The 21,951-nt window shown below is 33.8% G+C and overlaps 2 protein-coding genes across 7 annotated transcripts in view; one reads left to right on the forward strand and one right to left on the reverse strand.

Annotated features, from left to right (window-relative positions):
* LOC145245885 (methionyl-tRNA formyltransferase, mitochondrial-like) overlaps positions 1–10,833 on the forward strand; it is a 66,978-nt gene extending 56,145 nt beyond the window's left edge. For 3 of the 4 annotated variants that reach the window (XM_080107609.1, XM_080107608.1, XM_080107610.1), the window contains one exon: positions 499–932. In XM_080107609.1, coding sequence (XP_079963735.1) covers positions 499–791 — 293 coding nt within the window. In that variant the 3' untranslated portion in view covers positions 792–932. Of the gene's footprint in view, positions 1–498; positions 933–10,540 lie in introns of those variants that run through there. The other variant, XM_080107607.1, reaches the window with a different exon arrangement.
* Positions 10,834–17,191: 6,358 nt separating this feature from the next.
* LOC145245882 (serine/threonine-protein kinase Nek8-like) overlaps positions 17,192–21,951 on the reverse strand; it is a 182,074-nt gene continuing 177,314 nt past the window's right edge. For all 3 annotated transcript variants that reach the window (XM_080107604.1, XM_080107603.1, XM_080107605.1), the window contains 2 exons: positions 19,994–20,041; positions 17,192–17,397 (listed from right to left, as the gene is read on the reverse strand). In XM_080107604.1, coding sequence (XP_079963730.1) covers positions 17,305–17,397; positions 19,994–20,041 — 141 coding nt within the window. In that variant the 3' untranslated portion in view covers positions 17,192–17,304. The remainder of the gene's footprint in view (positions 17,398–19,993; positions 20,042–21,951) is intronic.

Below are 21,951 nucleotides of genomic sequence, written 5' to 3' on the forward strand. Positions count from 1 at the left end.
TCGTATATGTAACAAAAATACTCCCTCCCCTGCCTTGGCTGCTTTGGATGGCTTTAAACTACTGCTATCCACTCGGCTGCTTCCGAAGGGAAATAGTCAACCCAATTTTTCATCTATTGTCAGATTAACCACAAGAACTTCTTTTTGTTGTGTTGAAAAGTTGCAAACAATGCTCTGAATTGATCGTATTATTTGGATTCTCTAGACTACTCTTCTCGTCTTGAGTGTTATTTGGTGTTTCTGACGGAGCAGAGTCCAAATTACATTTCTCAAGTCATAGCTTTGTTTGAACAGTATTGTTCCCCATAACAAAACAATACTTTATCAACATATGAAATTCAGATTTTCTATTGTTTTTAAAATTTACAACACTAGTATTACTTAGAGAACTTTAATTTGTAAATTAATAATCCGATTGGACTCCAATTTTGACACCTGCCATTTGAAGGTTAGTACTTTATAGAAACTATATAGATTTTTTTTTCTTCTTCTCTACAGACTATAAGATTGATGAGTTGATTAAACAGAAAACGACGTTAGATTCCCCCCACTCCGCTATGCCAGGGACGGTTCTACATTACAAAGCAGACAACAGCCTTGTTATGAAATGCCTTGATGGTTGGGTGGCCTTCCGTAATGTTGTCATGAAGAAAACAATGAGCGCTCAAGCTTTTTACAATGGATACTTGTCAAAAGTTAAACCAAAGACATTGATCACTTTTGAGAGTATGGACAATTTTCTCTCGGCAGATATTCACAACGAAAGAGCGACAGACCGAAGCAGCAGATGATGATGCAAGTCTCATGTGTCTGTTTCATTCGATAGTGAAAGGTTTGGATTTTCATGTTGAGTTACGCTTGGATTTTTTTTTTGTGGCTTCAGGTTTTTAATCAATAACGTTGCATATAAAAAGGTAAAGTAACTAATGTTAGTTATGACTGAAAATATTTCCAATATTTGAATGCATGTGAAATTTGAAAAAAATATAACTACTTAGAGACAAGTGAAAATGCAGATGATTTTTCTTTTTTTTTAAGTAAACATATTTATTGCCTTTATTTTTGGAGATGATGCTTCATAATTTGTGCATTCATTCTTTTTGCAGACTGTTATCCTCATCTTCATAGTTAAATTATTAAGATGAGGAATAGACTTCGTAGCTTAGTGAGGGATGCCCTTTTTCTCTTCCCTGCAACCTCTTTCCCACAGAAGAGATGTTGCGAGCCTGTCTCTACTTTATCGTTATTTCCACATCTGAGCTTCAATTTATGGTCCCCCTAACCCTAACCCGACAAACTTTCACAAAAAACACTTGTCTAGCCAGAACCACCATTAATAGTTTCCCACACTCTTTATCTGTGCCTAAACCTAAATGTAGATTCCATGAGCAAAGCTTCTTCTTAGAACTGCACGCCTGTGGAACTCTCTTCCGTTGGCCTGCTTCCCAGGTGATTACAATCTGATTATCTTCAAGTCCAATGTAAACAAGTTCTTGATGAATGTAATCCAACTTACAAAAATCCCAATACCTATGTTAAAAATGCTATAATCACATTGACTAATGTATACTCATTAACCCTTATCCTCAAGTAGCATCCGGGCCTTGATAAGTGGTGATTCCTTTGTAAAAAAAAAAAAAGTCTGAAAAAAGAATAAATACACAAATTATGAAGTCTCATCTGAAAGTGATGATAACATTCGGTACGGACCCAACAATAGAAGATCAGATAAGAACACAAAATTGGATTTATAAGACCACAAAATCCAACCTTGATTGCTCTTTGGGTCCTGTGACGTAGTTGATAGAGGCATTGAGTCTATGATTCCAGGTGAATATTGTCAGAAGATAATGGTTTCAATTCTACCCAAAGCAGGCCAGAGGATTAGTTGGCCAAAACGTGGTGAGACAACAACAACTATGGAAGGCAGTAATTACTGGGGATAGAGTTATAAGAACAGCATTCCTATCCCATCACAGTTAATCACCTGAAGAAGGCCAGAGGATAAGTTGTCTGAAATGTGATGAAACAACTATGAAGATGAGGATAACAGCCTGCAAAAAGAATGAATGCACAAAGATATTTATATATCTAAATTCTATTTTTCAACGCATGTGCTCATCTGAGCTTCTGCCTATGAACACACCCTGCCAAACTTTCACTAAAAGCACTCGTCTAGTTTCAACCACCATCAATAATTTCCCATCTCTATCAGCGCCTAAATTTAAGCACAAATTTTATAAGCAAAGCTTCTTTTCTAGAACTGTCCACCTGTGTTTCGCTGGTCTGCTTCCTAGCTGACTACAACATGGTTGTCTTCAAGTCAAAATGTAAAAGTTCTTGATGTCCTGCTCCCTAAAATTATCAAATTCTACTCAAATTTCACCACTAGCGATCACTACACTGTTTCATGTGACCACCTTATACTCATTAACCCTTATCTGCCAGTGGCCTTCGGACCTTGATCTTCATGTAAAATGAAAAAATAAATTAATAAACAATAATTATGTTTAAAATACAAATCATTTATAAGTGCAGGTACAAATATAAATAATACTGAATTTACGAAAGTCCCTCACTAATTAAAAAAAAAAAAATCTTATATTAAAATAAAATAAAATACTAACACGTTTCAGGCCATTGTTTGCTGCGAGACTGTTACTGTTTACAGAAGCGCGTTTGAGCCAAAGTCAAACACATATCTAATGAAGCGATCTTTCTCAAAATATTATATAGAACACAGATATTCCATCAGACCAGCTGACACAAGTAATCACGGTACAAATATAAATAAAATGTGTGTATGAAATATATAAATATATGCACATGTATTTGTAGTTGTATTAATAAAACTAGTCTTCATCTGCTTCAGTTTGTGCCTTTCTGTTACTTCTGCATTTCTACATATTACATTTAAAAAATAGTGTTCATCTGAAAAATAAACAATTTTTTTTTAGCAGCATGTTGTCACTTAGCTGTAGTCTTCTATATTTAATGCGCTGCAATAAAAAAGAAAAGGAAAAAATATTGTCTGTATTTTTCTGATGAAGACTCTAATGTGGTATTATATATATACAGCGTGCCCACTTAAAAGTAGCCCAATTTCCTCTAATCTTTCTCTAATCAATTTCCTTTTAAGTATGGTGTTTTTGCTGAAGCAGAGAATAGTGATTTTGGAAACCTATCAGAATAATAAGTAAAGGTTTATGGCCACCACGTTCCTTGGACTTGTCATCATGTGATTTTTATATTTGGGAGACTTTAAAACAAAAAGTTTATGTAAAACTCCTCACAATCTAGACCAACTAAAGGAAAACATTACCAACGCTATCAGGAGAATCACCAGAGAAGATCTACAGGCAGTATCTGCAAACGTTGTTAAACGTGCCCAGAAATGCATAGATGTCAACGGGGAGCACTTCCAACATCTTTTACAACACTACAGGTAATTTAAAGAATAAAAGAATGTTCATCCTTTCTACTACATTTTCTGGGCTACTTTTTAAATGGGCTACCCGTATTATTTTTATATTTTGGAATCCTTTGAGATTAATGGGGATACAGGTACAAGACTCAGCATTCCTATCCCGTCGCGGTTAATCACCTGAAGAAAGCCAGAGGATGAGTTGGGCGAAATGTGAAACAACAACTATAAAGATGAGGATAACAGTCTGTAAAAATAGACACTAATATGTTTATTCAAAAAAAATTCTGCATTTTGACTCCTCTCTAACCGATGTTAGTTTTCTTTTTTGCTTTTTTTTTTTTTATTAGGTCACCATTTATCAAGGCCAAAACCTACTCAAGGATAAGGGTTAATGGTATGAAATTATTGCCAGCAGAAAAATCAATGCAGTGAAATAAGTTTGATTACTTATAGGGGGAGGGTTTATGCAAAGTGATTTGTTGAGAAACAGTTTTTTCTTTTTTTTTTTTTACTAGAGAGGGTCATCGCTTATCGAGGCCCAAATGTCACTCAAGGATAAAGTCTAATGAGTGTCAGATGGTTGGGGAGACAACACCGTGATGATCAGTAATGGTGGAACTTGAGTAAGCTTTGATTATTTAAAAGGACTGCTCAACAAGACTTGAAAATGACAATGTTATAGTCAATTGGGTAGCAGCCCTGCAGTATTGTGTTCCACAGATGGATAGTTTTAGGAAACAAACTTTATATACCAAATTTCAAGTCTGTAAATGAAAACTTTGTTGAGTATATAGGCTGAGAAGTGTCCTCACATATACACACACATTTTTATAAAATATACAATAAATTTGTTTACAAAATATACACCAATAAAACAAATTAATCTATAAACCAATCATATGAAAAAGAAAAAAAATGATATGTTCAACATTTCATTTTAAGACTTTCTTGGCATGATTGTTTTGAAAATAAAATAAAATAAAACTACAATACTTGGAAATATTTTATGTATTTGTGATGTGAAAAGGATTTTTTTTTTCAAACAAAACAGCGAAACAAATATATTTGTTACATACAATGATTGCTTTTTGTTTTTATTTTCTTCAAACGACTCATAGTTGGCAGTTTTTTTTTTTAATTTTTACGTAAAAATGTGTGATTTTGACGTGAAAAAGAATTTTGTTAGTCATTAGAATTCTAAATGTATAATGTGTTTTTGAAATCGAACAAGTGCTTTTTTTTTATACATAGTTTCAAAATAAAATAATTCATGGATAGTTGATGTTCCATAAATTTCAACACCTTTCCAAACTAACAAAATGTATATCCATAAACTTTGTCTCAGGATAATTTTTTTTTGTAGGTCAATTATCTCTCTGACCCAGCATGGCATTCTTTTCAAATACATAAAAACGATGCAAGTGTTTTCCAAGAGTTGCATACCCTGATATTATCTTGATATTATCTGATATTATCTTGATATTATCTTGATATCCTACAAAGGCAATAACTCTGTTTTGCAGAAAAATTTCTTAAAATTTTTTTTTGTTTTAAAGAAGGGTCTGTTGTATTTCCGACATCCCAAGCAAGATACAGGGAACATCTTTTCACATTGAAATGTAACCTTTTACCAAACATAGTCAAAAATGCTCAAGGCCGCAAAGTTCTTCTTTGTTATAATAACGGAATTTGAAAAATCGAAATATTGAATTTCAACTTAAACCAATGGTATCCACTTAATTGTCATGTCAGAGTAATGAACATATCCAAAAATTATGAAAAACGATAAGGTAAAAAAAAATTCATTATTAATGAAAATAGTTTATGAAGACAATTGAGTTTTGCAAAAAAAAAAAAAAATAAATAAATAAACTTAGTGAAGTGGAAACATAACAAAAGGGAGGTAAATATTTTCTGAAAACTGAAAATCTTAGGTCAATTTAGCAAAACTTAATTTTCACTAATTGTCTTCAAAAACTGTTTTCATTAATAATTAATTTCTACTAGTGATGGGACGATTCCAATATTTTTTCAGATTCCAATACAATTACCGATTCTGATTCTTTATAAATCTCTAAATATTTAACTATAAAAGTGTTATTTTGTCCTGATTACGGTAAAAACACATCTTAAATGTGCATATTTTCTCAAACGTAAAAACACATTTGTAAGGAGGTGGTCTAGAGATTTTAGTCTTACGTGAAGTTTAAAATCAATCAATATTTATTATTTTATTATTACTACAAGCAGTTGAAGATGTTTTTTTAACAAAAATCAAATAAAAAAAAGATAATATAAGGAATTGGTTTTAGCATCGGAAAATAGGCTAAAATTTTTTTCGATTCCGATACCCCAAAAAGCTAAGATTTTTTCCAATTCCCAGTTCAGATTAATCGTCCCAACACTAATTTCTACCTCATCGTTTTTCATAATTTTTGGATGTTTTCATTTTTGTAACATGACAATTCAGTCGATACCATTGGTTTTACTTAAAATTCAATATTTTGATTTTTCAAAGTCCGCTATTATAAACAAAGAAGAACCAATAGGATTTTATTAACAACGGACATACTTGGTCTCTTCCGTCTTCATTCAATAAAGAATAATTTCTTCTAGATTTAATCCATTTTCATTTTTCTTCCAATCCAAAGTGGCCCTGTCGGTGGGGCATTAGAATACGCCGACTGCCCCCCCTGCAGAGAGTAAAAGTCCCTCAATGGGGGTCCTGGATATGACCTTAAACTATATCCAGTGGTGAGGTCCCAGCTTGTGGGCTTTGGGGAGTGTGGAGCCACCCTTTAATTACCATTGCTCCCAGGACCACTCTGACCCGGAGTGGTAGTACCTGTTAGGCCCCAAATGGGTTAAATAGAAACCGATGTGAAAACAACAAATATATTCTATTAAAAAAATTTTTCTTCAAAATCTTTGGATTCGGCATTAAATAACCTGAAAAGGGTTGATATGCCGTAAAACAACCAACCAACCAACCAACCAACCAACCAACCAATCCAAAGTGCCCTTTTTGGGGAATGCTGGATTTTCCCCATATTAATATGAACCGACCTTGTGTCTAATTTTGTCCTTGTGAGGAGACAAGTAAATAAGAACAAACAAGGGCAAGAAATACTAATCAAAATGGGAGAATGTCCGACATCAATAACATTTCGGGAATCTCACACCAAACATTTAATAATAGTTAATTGATACAATTAAAAGTTATATTGGTTAACTAAAAAAAAAAATAAGATGTGAAATGGTGAGGCAAATAATTAATGAAATGACCATTCCCAAAAAAGGTGAACATTACCATTAATCTAGAAAAAAAAATGTTGTGGTGGTCAACTCAAATCCTGAATCAATGAAACAGGATGCTGAACTGATTTTGGGCCGTAACTTTTACAAGGTCCATCACTGTAACGGTGAATGGCTTGAACTTATAAAAGAAGCAGTCTTGAATCAGCCAGTGTTTAGGACATGGTTAACTTGTTGGAAAGAGCCGGCCAAACCAACCCAGGGTGAATGATGCAACTATGACCATGACATGACCTTCTCCAAACCAACATACAGTAGAACCTCAGGATATGGTGGCCTCGGTATACGTTTTATTTTCAGGTTATGATGTGGAATACAATGTTTTTCTAGGCCCTGGTTACGGTATTTGCCCTGCCTTACAGCGTTATTAATAATGTTATTTGATTATATACTGTACTGTATTTTGTTACTAAGTTTTAATATGTACTGTATAAAATTTTGCTTAGGCCCTGCTATATGGTGATTTCACCTTACGATCCCAACCCTGGAACGGATTAATGTCATATCTCGGGGTTCTATAGTATATATTCAAATAACTTGATTTCAGAATAATAATCCCCCCGTTATAAAAAATCTGAAGCAATTTATTTTTACTTACTCATGCTAACTATGAACTGACCCCTTCCCCCCACTCACACACACACACACAAAAAAAAAGTTAGTTCAAAGGAGCAAATCAAAAGTAGAATCTCCCTAGAATTTTAAGTTCAGTTGCAAATTTATCCTGGAATAAATTCTTTGTTAAATGTTTTAACCACTCTCTCTTACAAATACGCATTCTGGAATTTTGGTCACGTGATCTCATCCAAATAGCAGCGGACGAGGGGGATAGGATAATTTTATATCGAGTCAGTTGCGACACAACTTTCGAATAATACAAATAGAAATCTCCCAGTTCCCAACACCCTTTCTTTTTTTTTTTTTTTCTATTTAAGGCACTATTATTTTTCCCCCAAGTTTTTATTGTTTTCATTTGACCACATCTGAATATATTAATGTCATACTTGTGATACTATGTGGTCCCCCCCTCGACAACATCACTGTTTTCATGATCATCTTCCCCTTTGTTTGCTCTTCTAACCGTGTCTTCATCTCTCACATCTGTATTTGTTCATGAGTATAAAAAAATAAAATAGAACAAAACACAAACTCTGACGCATTTAAAAAAAATTTTTTTTTATTACATTTTCACCCCAAACAAGGCGCATTGCCACTTTGGTGTAGGGGGTTACTATTAGGGGCAGCAGCTACTGGGGCACTATGTTGGGATTTGGGCAGCAAGATGTCAGTTCACATTGCACTTGAACTTCTGCATGTCAGTACAGTTAGGGAAGCAGGGACCTGGAATGGAATTCCAGAGTCTAGCGGTTCTGGGGAAGAAACTACTGGAGTAGAAAGATCTTTTACATCTAGGGATCTCTACTGTGTGTGGGCGGGATTTAGCTGCCTGTCGGGTTTGTCGAGGGTGTCTATGTCATGGGAGCACAAGTGTCTGCAGTTCGTCAGAGCATTCACCATTAACATACTTGTAGAACAGGCAGAGGGATGCAACGTTTCGTCGATGGGACAGAGGCTGAAGCTTAGATGCCAGTTCAGGGCCTATCAGATTGGCGACTCTTTTTTGAACCTTGTCTAGGAGCAAGAGACTAGTAGCAGATGCACCAGCCCAAATGTGACAACAATACTCCATACATGGGCGAATGGTGGCCTTATAGAGGTACAGGATACTTTCAGGTGTCAGTAGTTTTCTAGCACGGTAGAAAGAGCCTACCTTTTTCATCGCGGCCCTGGCAATGTTTTCAATATAATTGTTCCAACTCATGTTTCCTGTGAACGTTGCAAATATTTGTTGCACTCTGGGTGTATCTGACAGCATGAACTCTCTAAATGCCAACATCAATATCTACATCTACTGTCGTGTTCGTCAGTCGGTTGATCAGTTCACTTCCCACATCTCCTTTGAGCTTCGACTATCTCAAGCTCGCAACTGTCTCAAATCTAACTGTTGTCAAGCATCGCAAACTCAAGACTGTCTGCAACTGTTCCCAACCGTCGTAAACTGTTGCAAAAAACCCACTACCACTCTTAAAACTAACTCTAAAATATATTAATCTCTTGTTCCGATATTGCCGCACCTTGATTAACAATCTCATTTTAGCTTTCTTTTGTATTTCTTTGTGAACAAGTTTTTTTTCCAGTGTTCTACTGATAAACCTATTCTTTCTTTTTTTTTTTTTTCTTTTTCTCCGCTGCTTCCTAACACTTGGGAGCAGGGTCAACATCGATAGAATCATCAACAGTCACAAACTCAAATTTGTACCCAACTGTTCTTAACCATCGTAAGCTGTTGCAAAACTCATTGCCACTTCGAAACGTGTCTGTAAACTAACTCTAACAGTAAAATGGTCGTTACATTTTAACATTGTGTATGAAAGAAATTAAACGCAGGTTTTTGGGGGGTTTTTTTAGTTGAAAGAAAAGGCATTTATTATTTATTTATTTTTATTTATTTTTTTTTACATGGTGGTCACCACTTGTCAAGGCCCGGAAGCCACTCAGGGATAAGGGTTATTGCAAGTACAGTACGTTAGTGTGGAGATTTGATTATAGATTATTTCCACAACCAGCCACCTGACACATTTTCCAAGCCAGTGACCATCCAAAAATCTTGTTAAAAGTTCGGAAGATAAACGGGTTCTGCATCTTGTTTAAACAGTTCCTGTCACCATGTGGTTAAAAAAACCCAAAAGAAACTTGTGTCGATACATGCTTTCTTTCCTCTCTTTTTTCTCTCGTCTTTCTCCGTTTGACATTACCTTGTGTCACGGCGTGGTCATTTGCATATATGTCAGTAGCTTCAATACAAAACCATATTGATCTTTTTTATCCCAGTCATCGCCACATCTTTACCAACAATCCCACTTCAGCTTCCTTTTGTCTTCCTTGGTGAAAAACTTTCTGTCCATTGTTTTTCCACCAATCCTATTTCCTGTACCTTTGCTGACCCAATAAACTTATTTCCTTTAGGTCTTTTTTGTCAGTCATCTTTTTCTCTTTCTTCTCCACTTTGATACATCGATAATATCACACATCCTTTTTAATATAACATTATATAATGAGACTAGTGTGGGTGCCCGGGTGTTTAGAGGTGTGTGTTGAGCAAAAAGATGTGGTAGTAGGCAGGCAGGCTCGAACTCGTACCGCGTAGGAGGAAAAGAACTTGAAAAAAAAAAACATGACGTCTTTGCCGTTGCATCCATTGCCAAACCGGAAGTTGCAAAGATTTAAATTAAGGCTAGTCAATCTAAAAGAGGAGATGACTTTCGAAAATATTGGCGAAAAAAAACAACCCTTCCTTGTAGAAAAGTGCCCAGTTGAGGGTGAAGGAATTAATGTTTTTAGCAAATTTTTTATATTTGTCGTCCAAAGGGTTGAGCTTCAAAACAATATTGATCTCGTGAAAATCCGTCGTCTCTGTCGAAAGTTTAAGACAGAGATACAAACATGCATACATATATTTATACAGACAGGTGAGATTTATATAATAGACAATGACAATTTTGTTTTCGTAGAGATTGTCTGCAGAAACTACCATTGGTGAATAATTCATTTACGTCCAACTTTATTTGCAAAGTTAGAACGTTTTGTTTGTAATTATTTAAAGTCAAAATACTGAATAAAAGAAAATCAATAACAAAATAAAATTATTTATTCAAATCTCAGTTTTATTAACAATTTTTTTTGTGTGTATAACATGAAACGAATGTCGACTAACAATAAATATGCTTTCATTTTCAGCATTGAATGTCTTCGGTTTAATCTCATTCTTTTTTATGCAGACAAGCATATTAACCCTTTACCGTCAAATTGTACTTTCAAATCGCCTTTCAAAAAAAAAAAAAGTAGAGAAAAATATTCATTACTCTTATGGCTTGAAAATAAAAAAATGTTATTACTTGTTAAAAAAAAGAAGAAAAATATTCATTACTCTTATGGCTTGAAAAAAAATGTTATTACTTGTTTAAAAAAAAATATTCATTACTCTTATGGCTTGAAAAAAAAATGTTATTACTTGTTAAAAAAAAAATATTCATTACTCTCATGGCTTGAAAAAAAAATGTTATTACTTGTTAAAAAAAAAATATTCATTACTCTCATGGCTTGAAAAAAAAAATGTTATTACTTGTTAAAAAAAAAGGAAAATATTCATTACTCTTATGGCTTGAAAAAAAAATGTTATTGTTAAAAAAAAAAGGAAAATATTCATTACTCTTATGGCTTGAAAAAAAAAATGTTATTACTTGTTTAAAAAAAAAGAAAAATATTCATTACTCTCATGGCTTGAAGAAAAATGTTATTACTTGTTAAAAAAAATATTCATTACTCTTATGGCTTGAAAAAAAATGTTATTACTTGTTAAAAAAAAAATATTCATTACTCTCATGGCTTGAAAAAAAAAATGTTATTACTTGTTAAAAAAAAAAAAAGAAAAATATTCATTACTCTTATGGCTTGAAAAAAAAAAGTTATTACTTGTTAAAAAAAATATTCATTACTCTTATGGCTTGAAAAAAAAATGTTATTACTTGTTAAAAAAAAAATATTCATTACTCTCATGGCTTGAAAAAAAAATATTATTACTTGTTAAAAAAAAAAAAGAAAAATATTCATTACTCTTATGGCTTGAAAAAAAATGTTATTACTTGTTAAAAAAAAAAATATTTATTACTCTTATGGCTTATGCAACTGATCTTCAAAGTACAGGTCTATGCATGGTTCAACAAATGAACAAAGATTTGTTTATGTTCGTGCATCGGTTGCATGCTAACTTCCGTCACGTGAGGGTTTCACGATTAAAACATTTATTTATCGCATAAAATAAATTATGGTGGTAAAGGGTTAACCATGTCTGCATAGATGGAGATGTAAACCATCACAGGATACAATTGATCCATTCTTTTCTCGTGTGATGACATAGACTATAAAATAATCTCAGAATTTGCTCGATGCAATGAGTCAGTTTGTATTTGAGCAATAATAGTTTAACAATCATAAAACAATCACATCTGGCACAGCCAAACCATCAACAAAATTTCTATTGACCAATAAGAGGAGCTTGAATTAGCGTCATCTCGATATTGGTCATTTGCACGTGTCCAACATGTTTCTTTGGATTTAGAAAAAGTAAGAAAAAATATACTGTATTATCTAAGGTAATTCTAATAAAGAATATAATTAAATATAACAAACCATAATATACAATGCCTTTGTTTATTTATATGTATATATATTATATATATTAAAAACACAACTGCAACTTCTCTTCCAATTTTGGAATTTTGTAATCATGCCTATATTTCTTTATTTTCTTTTAAAGTTGATGCGTTCCTAATGTTCTGATGAGTTAAGGGCGGAATAAATTCAAAAACTGACATAGTTCCATAAAAGACTCTCTGCTACAAAACAGGTGCTATCAAGAATTGAACATTTGCACATGCTTCAAAAGAAAAATAAACAGTAAGATGGATAACATCTTGAGATTTGGAATATAGACTTTTTAACATTTATTTGTGTGTGTGTGTGTGTGTATATATATATATATATATACTTTCAATCTGTTTTTACATAAGCAGTAATGTGTTGCTACACAATCATGAGCATGTTTCGGTCTTCTAGTATTTGGTAACTAGAGACCTCTTTAGGCAACTACACTTCTATTTAAAAGCAAAGTCATTCATGAGAATCCAAAAGTCATCTTACAATAAAAAAAAAAAAAAGGGTTTTAGGAAAAAAGGGGACAGGGTGCAAAAAATAAGGTTGTGTAGGTGTGGAATTTTTTTTTTAAACTGGCCCCAAGTTGACTTCTCAAACCGCAATCCTACCTACCTCATTCCCTCACCCCAACACAGACAAAAAAAAAATTCTACACCTATTTAACCTTGTTCTTTGTACAGCTGAACCTCAACCCCTGTCCCTTTTTTTCCTAAAAACCCCCTTTTTTACTGTAAGATGACTTTTAGATTTTCGTTAATGATTTTGCTTTTAAATATAAGCATAGTTACCTAAATAGGTCTGTTAAAGAGCATCTCTCCTCTCTCTCTCTCTGGCTCTTTCATACTCTCTCTATTTTCTCTCTCTGTGTCTCTATTAGATAGTAGATCGAGAGAGAGAGGGAGATGGTGGGAGGACGTCAGAGAGATATTTTTGTAGTTAATCCACGTTGCAGGAAGTGACGTTTCGTCTAACCGGATGTCATGTGATGCTACGTGGCAAGGTTGGTGAAACGTTGAGTCTCTCAGAAAATGCCAAGCCGAGCAGAAGTCTAAAATGGTTCTCTCCTAAGTAAGGGGGGAGATGCGCGCCCCAGACGTGGGACGTGGTAGGTACCCACAGTGGAGACCATCGATGGCGACATCTGCAGATCATGCCTGGGAGAATAAAAGGTTGAAAACCCAACATCTGTCTTCATCTTGTGTATTCCGGCGAAAACAGCAAGAGAGCTCCACCCAGATGAAGACTCTCCCAGAGCAGCGGAACCAGGTATGAACTTCTATATATAAACACATAAATACACAAACGTCCTAACCACTAGACAAACGGTTTAAGGGATCTTGGGTCCCGTTCTCTCGTCTCTTAACACTTGTAATCTCTCTCTCTCTCATCGTCGTAAACTTCTTCTCTTCATTAGTAAAATGGACACGTCATCACCAGGGTACCAGTATCCCTCAAGTAAAGTGTCCAAGTCAAATCCTCTTCTTCTCCCTCCGTTATGTAACAGGTCTCTAGTAGTACCAAATACTAAAAGACCGAAACATGCTCATGATTGTGCAGCAATACTTATGTAAAAACATTGAAAGTATACCTTGCTCTACTTCGATATTGAGCACTCTTGTATTAACCTCGTTATATTTCACTGGTTACCTTACCTCTGGAAAATAGCAACTTCAAATTATATTGTGGAAAGAGAAGAGAAAAACCAATAGCATTAGAAAAATATCAATGTTTCGTCCTCATTTTTTGGGGACTTCTTCGGGATGATAAAATGATTGAGGAAAATTCAGTTAAAACCATGAGGAGCTGAAAGATTTTCATGTTACCTTTCTTTAAAGAAAAAAACTTGCCAAACACGAGAGAAATATAATATGCACTTTTTTTCCACGGCTCACAGCAGAATCACTCTTTTATGTTCACAAAAGCTAAAATAATTAAATTCGCTCACAGTAAAGACTGAAAGGGACTCCTTAAATCAAATCAATGCTTATTCTAGATCCCAACACCATAAAACAGAGAAACCGTTTCTATAATTTATCTCTCATCATCAATAAATTAATAATCAAGAAACAGAACATAAATTTAGAACCATACCTTTTCAGTCACTTTTTGCCTTGCACATAAAAAATAAAATAAAAATGAATAAAATGAAATAAGTAAATAATAATAAAAATAAATTTATATATATATATATATATATATATATATATATAGTTTTTTGGTTCCCTGACAAAAGGAGGGTGGACCCGTTTCGTCTGTTCGCACTTTTCTCAATAACCATGCCTTGGAACTTTTTGAAATTTTGCACAAACATTGAACATGATATGAGTAAAAAAGTAACAGAACGGATTTTCCGAGAAAACTCCGGTTGCTCCCCCCACCCCACCCAATAGGGGTGCCTTTTGGGTTAAAATGGCTAAAATTGACACTTTTGTGCTTATTTAAAAAAAATTGATGCCTTGGATTTTTATAAAACTTTCTGAAAAGTTGTTACTGATTTCTATATAATTTTATTTATCTATACTTTGCAATGACTCTTAGGTGTGCTCCAGGGGCGGCTCTTTTAGAGCTACTAAAAACACTCCATTTTTGGGACTATTTTATCATATTTGTCCAAAATTTTCTGTGCATGTCTATTTAGCAGTTTTGCATGGTGTTGAACTCAAATTTAAATATGTTAAGGCCTTGGGGACTTTTGAGGCTAAATGGGGGGGGGGTTGCAAATGATGGACTTTGTCATTTGTTTTTTGCATGGTGCAAAACTCAAACTTACATATAAGACCTAAAACTGCACCGAGGGAGGGGGGGGATGCTGGCCTTAGTCATTTTTTTTTTTTTATGCCTCGTTCACTGCTCTCACGGGGGACCATGCATGCTTCACTTATTTTGTTTAAATTTCATTCAGAAAGGTATCATTTTTCAGAACAGAAATTTATTGTTTGAATAAAGAATACAGTTCAGATTTTTTTTTTTGTTAACTCATGGATTTCCGATGTAGACTCAGCTCCTCATGGGAAAAGTCATTAGCAAATATTAGATCTAATTCGAAATAATATTGTTATTTAGCATATACAAAGAAAATATATTTAAAAATTTAAAAAGTTCTCAAACCTAATCATGACTTTTTAATGTATATTGGTGAACCCTTATAGCTTATTTTATTTTTCAGTAATGTAAAGAAAACTAAAGAAAATATGTCAACAGTTTATCTTGAAGGAAAACTGAACCGATATTAACGTTACATGTGCCATGGGGGTCCACATGGACCCCAGTTGAGAACCATTGTTTTAGGGGCATAGATAAAGAAAATAGATGAAATAAGAGTAGATACAATGAAAGAATATGAATTTATGGTATCCGGGTGTTGAGGTAATCCTTTTTATGGTATACTGTGGTCAGAGTCCGAGTTTGTTGAATAAATCCACATTGTAGGTAAATTCACCCAAAATTTTCTTTTTTATTTTTTTAAATCCTCACAGCTTTATATATTGTGCTTATTTTTCTCTGAACTGTATTCGTTATTCAAACAATAAATCTCTGTTCTGAAAAATGTCTTTCTGAATGAAATTTAAACAAAAACAGTATAAATTTCATTTGCTCTATGAAATATATTGAGCTATTCTGTTTTTTTGTTTTTTTTTTTTGCTGGGATTGTCTTATATAATAGTAACTCCTAAAATATATTCTGTAAGACTCGATTCAACATGATTAATTGATCTCTGTTCCTATTCACTTCAGGATTCTGATACATACACACACATATATATATATATATATATATATATATATATATATATATATATATATATATATATATATAACTACTTAATTTACTCACATAAAATTAATATACGAAAGTATAGATTTATGCGTAAACTTTAAGTATTTACTTCAAAAGTGCTCAATATGTAGGTAGAGCTAGTTAGTAATTTATAAATTACTATATATATATATATATATATATATATATATATGGTTTTAACTTAATTAATGGTGTAAAAACGTTGATATTTTTCTAATGCTATGGGTTTTTCTTTTGTCTTTTCTATAATGTCATACCATAATCTCTCTCTCTCTCTCTCTATATATATATATATATATATATATATATATATATAAACTGGCAGATTTACCCAATATTGAACGTAACATTTAATTTATTTTTAAAAAAAAAATGAAGTAAAAAAAAGAAAAAAATGGAAAAAATGAGACATGTGCATGCGAGTATTATGTTTTTTTCTGAGCAGTTCACTTCTTGAAAGTAAAAAAAAAAATTCTCGAGCTGAGATCGAAACCAAAACCTAAAGACAGTGAGCCAAGTACGATAACCATTAGGCCAGCTTGCCATGGTCTTTAAAATGTGTTTTCAAACTTACTTATTCTGAACATAAGGAAGGTGTCATTTGAACGATTCACGCATGCGCAGTTGTGAAACTGGTGATAAGCAGATAAAAATCCAATCGGCCCCCAAGAACCAATTTTTCAATTTTGGCCCCTTAGCAGCGTTTTTCTGGACGAAAACCGCTTAAAAAGTTTTTCACATGTCTAATTGCTCTATATACCAAATTTCAAGTCTGTAGATCAAAAATTCATTGAGTATATAGGTTGAGAGTTGTCTTTACACACAAATCTACTTTATATATATATATATATATATATATAGCATTAAGTCACTGGGAGAGATGCACTTCTAGTCTTAGTTAAGACATGCATCTAGGAGAGGGTAACTCATGTACAAACCTGCATTGTACTGTATGCTTTGTCTTGTGGCAGTCATCTGCACCGACAAGGATTAACAGTAATAGCAAAAAGTGTAATTGGTTCTACACAAAGCCTTCACCACTATAAACAAATCATCTGTATGGATTTCCAAAATCCACAGAAAAGTCCATCATATAGCACATGGTATTCCACAGGTTGCAAAATCCCCATTTTCTTGAATCAACATTGCTTGAGTCTAGTGGCAAGAAGTCCAGCTTCCCACATGGCTACATTTAATACTGACCCAAGTCAACATCACTTAATTTTGATGATCTAACAGGAACCAATGTTTCAATGTGATTAGACCACATAAAAAATGAACTATTTAAAAAGTAATTAGGTATTTTTTTGTTTTTTTGATATGATGTTGTTATTGTAAAGACCCATCGTAACGTGGAACCTTGTTTGTAAATTTAAGGAACTTCTTTTCTTTTTAATCTTTTCCTTTTTTTCTTTTTAATCTTTTCCTTCTTTTTCTTTTTAATCTTTTCCTTTTTCTTTTTTTAAATCTTCACAGCTTTGTTAGTTATTCATTGTAAACTGCATATTTTGCTGGCTTTCTTGGAGCTGTGCACATATTCTTCCCTCGGAGAAGTGCATGAGCTGCTGTCTTCAGATGCATCCTGAAATACAGAAAGAGAAAGAAATCCGTTAATAAATTCATTAACCAACTAGCAGAGAGACTCGGCGTTGCTAGGGTGGAGAGCTTAAAGAAAATAAATTCGAAATATAAATATGCTAATAATTTTTTTTTTTTTTTTTTGTTCTTAAGCCATTTTTGAAAAATACTATTTTTAGTTTTCCCTTATTTTATATTTGACTAGCAGGGAGACCCAACGTTGCCCGCGATTGAATGATGATCAACAAATATTTCACGTGCCCTTTTTTTTTATTGCCATCGAAATCTGTGAAATCGCCCATTTTTTCAATGAAATCAATTGGATTGTCTGCTCTAGTTGGGGACCCGTTGCAGTGCATCCAGAAAAAGCTTCACATGCCTCCCTGCACTGATTTTGTCCACAATACATTGTAGTTTATATTGCACTGTAGAGAACCTACTGTTGATTTTATGAAAATTGGTCAAAAAACTGCACACTTGTGGAACTCTCTTCTGTTTCTCTGCTTTCCAGCTGATTACAATATGATCGTTCAACGTGAACAAGTCCTTAAGTAATCCAATTTACTAAATTTCCACTACTAACGATTACTATGATATTGTCCCATTGACCACTGCACACTCAGTAACCCATATCCTTGAGTGGCTTCCAGGCTTTGATAAGTGGTGACTCCTTTGTAAAAAAAAAAAAAAATCGCCTGTTCCTTTTTTCATTGGATTATTTTGATTATCAACACTTATCAAAGACATTGCGATACTTAACTTATCTAAGAACACTGCCAGCGCCTTTAAAAAGGCTAATCTAGCAACCAGAGACAAGAATATGAGATTAACCGCCATTTGATGTAGCCTTGTTTACAAATATCATTATAATGATATATGATTATTGTTGTAATGGGGTGAGAAAGAAACTTGAAGTAATTTCAATGTGCAGTGATACGAAGAAAGAAGTAAGCATAATGTTACATAAAAAGGGAACATTCAAAAGAAACAGGGAAAATAAAGAACATTGTCTGCCAAGAGGTGGTGGACTGAAGGAGTAAATTAAAGCTTGCCTTTATAATGTAATTTTATTTGTATTGAACTATGTAGCACAATATTATTTTCTGAGTATTTATCCATACTTTTATGCTTTAATCTGTTTTTACAACCAAAACAAGGCATAGTGGCACTAAGTCGTAAAGAGCTACTGTTTGGAATCAAATTTGCAGGGATATTATGTAGGGAGTTAGGCAGTGAGATGTTTGTTCACATTACACTTGAACTTCTGCATGTCGATGCAGTCAGGGAAGCAGGGGCCCGGGAGCGAATTCAAAAGTCCATCAGTTCAAGGAGAGAAGCTATTTTAGTGGAAGGCTTTATGGCATCTAGGAATTTCTACAGTGTAGGGGTGGGATTTTGCTGCTTGCCAGGTTTGTTGGGGGCATTTACGTGGAGTGGGTACTAGTGCTTGGAGTTTGTCTGAGCACTTTCTATGAAAGTACTTATTAAAACATGTGCAGGGATGCAACATTTCGGCTATGGAACAGAAGTTGGAGTTTTGCCAACAGTGTTTGGTTGGTGACTCCTTTTTGAACCCTATATAGGAGTGACAGATTAGTGGCAGATGCACAAGCCAAGACGTGACAACAATACTCTATGCGTAGGCGAATAGTGGCTTTGTAGAGATATAGGATACTCTCAGGTGTGAGTAGCCTTATATCACGATAGAGAGAGCTCACTTTCTTTGCAGCAGCCCTGGCAATTACCTCAATGTATTTGTTCCAATTTATGTTGTTTGTGAATGTTAAGCCCAGGAGTTTGAGGGAAGTACTTTCAAGTAGTGTATCATTCACCATGGCGATTAGTAGTTGAAAAGGTTTCTTGTAATTATTAAAGGAAATAAGTTTAGGCTTGGCATCATTAAACGTTACCATCCACCAGTTAATTATCTTTTATCTCATTTTTTTAAAATTCAATTTTCACCCCAAACAAGGCACAGTGCCACTTTGAAGTAGGGGGCTACTATCGGGGACATAAGTTGCAGGGATATTATGAAGGAAGATGAGTGGCAAGATGTCTGTTCACATTACACTTGAACTTCTGCATGTCAGTACAGTTGGGAAAGCAGAATCCCGGAAGGGAGTTCCAAAATCTAGCAGTTCTGGGGAAGAAACTATGGAGGCTTTCTTACACTTAGAGATCTCTACTATGTAGGGGTGGGATTTAGCTGCTTGTCAGGTTTGTCATTCGAGTCAGTTCTATATTTAAAATACAATGGACACTATTTTTTTTTTATAGAAATTTCAATCAACTTATATTTGCTGTGTTATTAGTTTTTCTGTATATAATATAAAAAAAAAACCCTGTGCTATTTCAGAAAAATATCAGCTTTATCAAAACTTTTTTGTTTTTGATTAAAAATATTTTTCTCATTCCGTGGAATTTCCATGGGTCCTGTTAGTTTTCTGATATTTTCTGATACCATTTTAGAGGAACCAAAGTCAGCTGCGAAGGCCTCCAGAGTGCTACTAAAACCATTCCTTTTAGGTTTCCTATAGCAATATTGCCCCATGACTCCAGTTGGGAGGTGCGGGAGTAACACAGGCTCTGACGATACTTACTGTGTTTCTAACACTTGTTGGTTCTGTCTGTAAACATTCAACTTTTTCCTGAAATTAAAAAGAAAAACATGAAAATACAGGATTTATTTTGCCACTTTGGGCATTTATTGTTTTAATCAATTGTATACATAACCTTCTCAAAGCACTTAACAACAAATAAAAATCAAATAGATAAACCGAATCGTAGCCCTCCCCCGCCTCCCAGCCTAAGCGAACACCCAACAGATCAAGACATACTTACCAAGAAATCATCTCACTAATGAGACGCCAACAACCTAAACCTTAGAACCCGAAATTTGATATATAAATACTTAAATTTTGAAGTAACTTCAAGCAGTTGCCGATTTAGAGTATTTTCTGTTTTGCATGAATCACACAAGATGTCATTCAGAGAACATTTTAATAATTAAATTTTCTTGAATATTTTCAGTTTGGAACATGATGTGACCCTGTTGTTTAATTGTTATGGATTTCCATTTCTTGTAATAAATAATTTTACCAAGAATTCTTCATAAGTTTTGATTTCGGTTTTGATTATAGCTGATGGCACTCAGTTTTGGTTTCGGTTATGGCTGAAGGAACTCAAGTTATATGTATATATATATATATATATATATATATATATATATATATATATTATTTTATTTTTTTTCATAAGTTTCAGTTTCAATTCAAGCTGATGCACCCAAGTCATATGGATATATTCTTTTATTTTTTAAATCGCAACTTTATAATATATAAAAATCGATAGAACATTAACTTTATAATAATATATACGAAATCTGCGAGAATTAAAATATATTTAAGCATACTTTACAACCGGGCTTTGCCGGATGTCCCTGCTAACTAAGACAAATACTTTGGCAGTTTTAACAAAAAAGCTACAATAATATCAAGGCGTCACCATTTATACTGAACATCTACAGAATGCCAACATCAATACATTGCATATGAAGGAGTTCCCTGTGGAATTTCCACAGATCCTGCTAGTTATAATTATATTAAGAAAGCATATCAGGTGGCTTTTGATTGCAGCTAACAAAATCATCCCCAACATTTTGATGACATCACACAGACACAGAACGCAGAAGGTATGATTTTAAGTTGATTAAAATACTAATGTTGTTGTTTGCTTCTCTCCCACTGCAAGAAGTGAGACACCAGGGTCGGAAAGTGGGATTGAGAAGTCAGCGCCCCAGAGGAGGTGCACTCTGACCTGCAAAAGGTGTCTGGACAGCCCCGTTGGCATTTCCCAGTGAGGGCGCCTCAGGCAATTAGCAATAAACTAAGCCCTTTCTCAAACAGAAAATGCAAGGCCTGGGAGGGTGGACGTTTTAAAACTACACAGAAGTAAACTCTCACTGAAAAATCAACAGGGACCGGATCATTACAGGAATTGTCTAATCTCTTAAATTAAATAATTTTTCATAAGTTTTGGATTCGGTTTCGAATATGACTGAAGGTAAGTTATATATATATATATATATATATATATATATATATATATATATATATATATATGTATATAGATATATATATATATTTTTCATAAGTTTCAGTTTCAATTCCAGCCGATGCACCCAAGTCATATGGATATATATTTTTATTTTTGAAATCGCAACTTTATAATATATAAAAATCGACAGAACGTTAACTCTATAATAATATATATGAAATCTGAAAGAATTAAAATATCATATTTAAGCGTACTTTATGACCTGAAACTAAACTCTCACTGCACAATCAGCAGAGACCGGATCATTACAGGAATGGTCTAATGTCTGTTGATTTTGCAGGCCCAGGATAAAAAGTGATTAGTTGATTAAAGAACTAAACTACACATGGGATATTGATAATTCTGTTATGACTGTGATATTAATTCCTGTTTGTATTGATTGTCGCTTGTTTTCAATGAATCCACGCAACATTTTATTGGCTTGATAGTGACATCGCGAGTT

This window comes from Euprymna scolopes, chromosome 23, assembly GCF_053919585.1.
Source record: "Euprymna scolopes isolate OS-2025 chromosome 23, ASM5391958v1, whole genome shotgun sequence".
Taxonomy (NCBI): Eukaryota; Metazoa; Mollusca; class Cephalopoda; order Sepiida; family Sepiolidae; genus Euprymna; species Euprymna scolopes.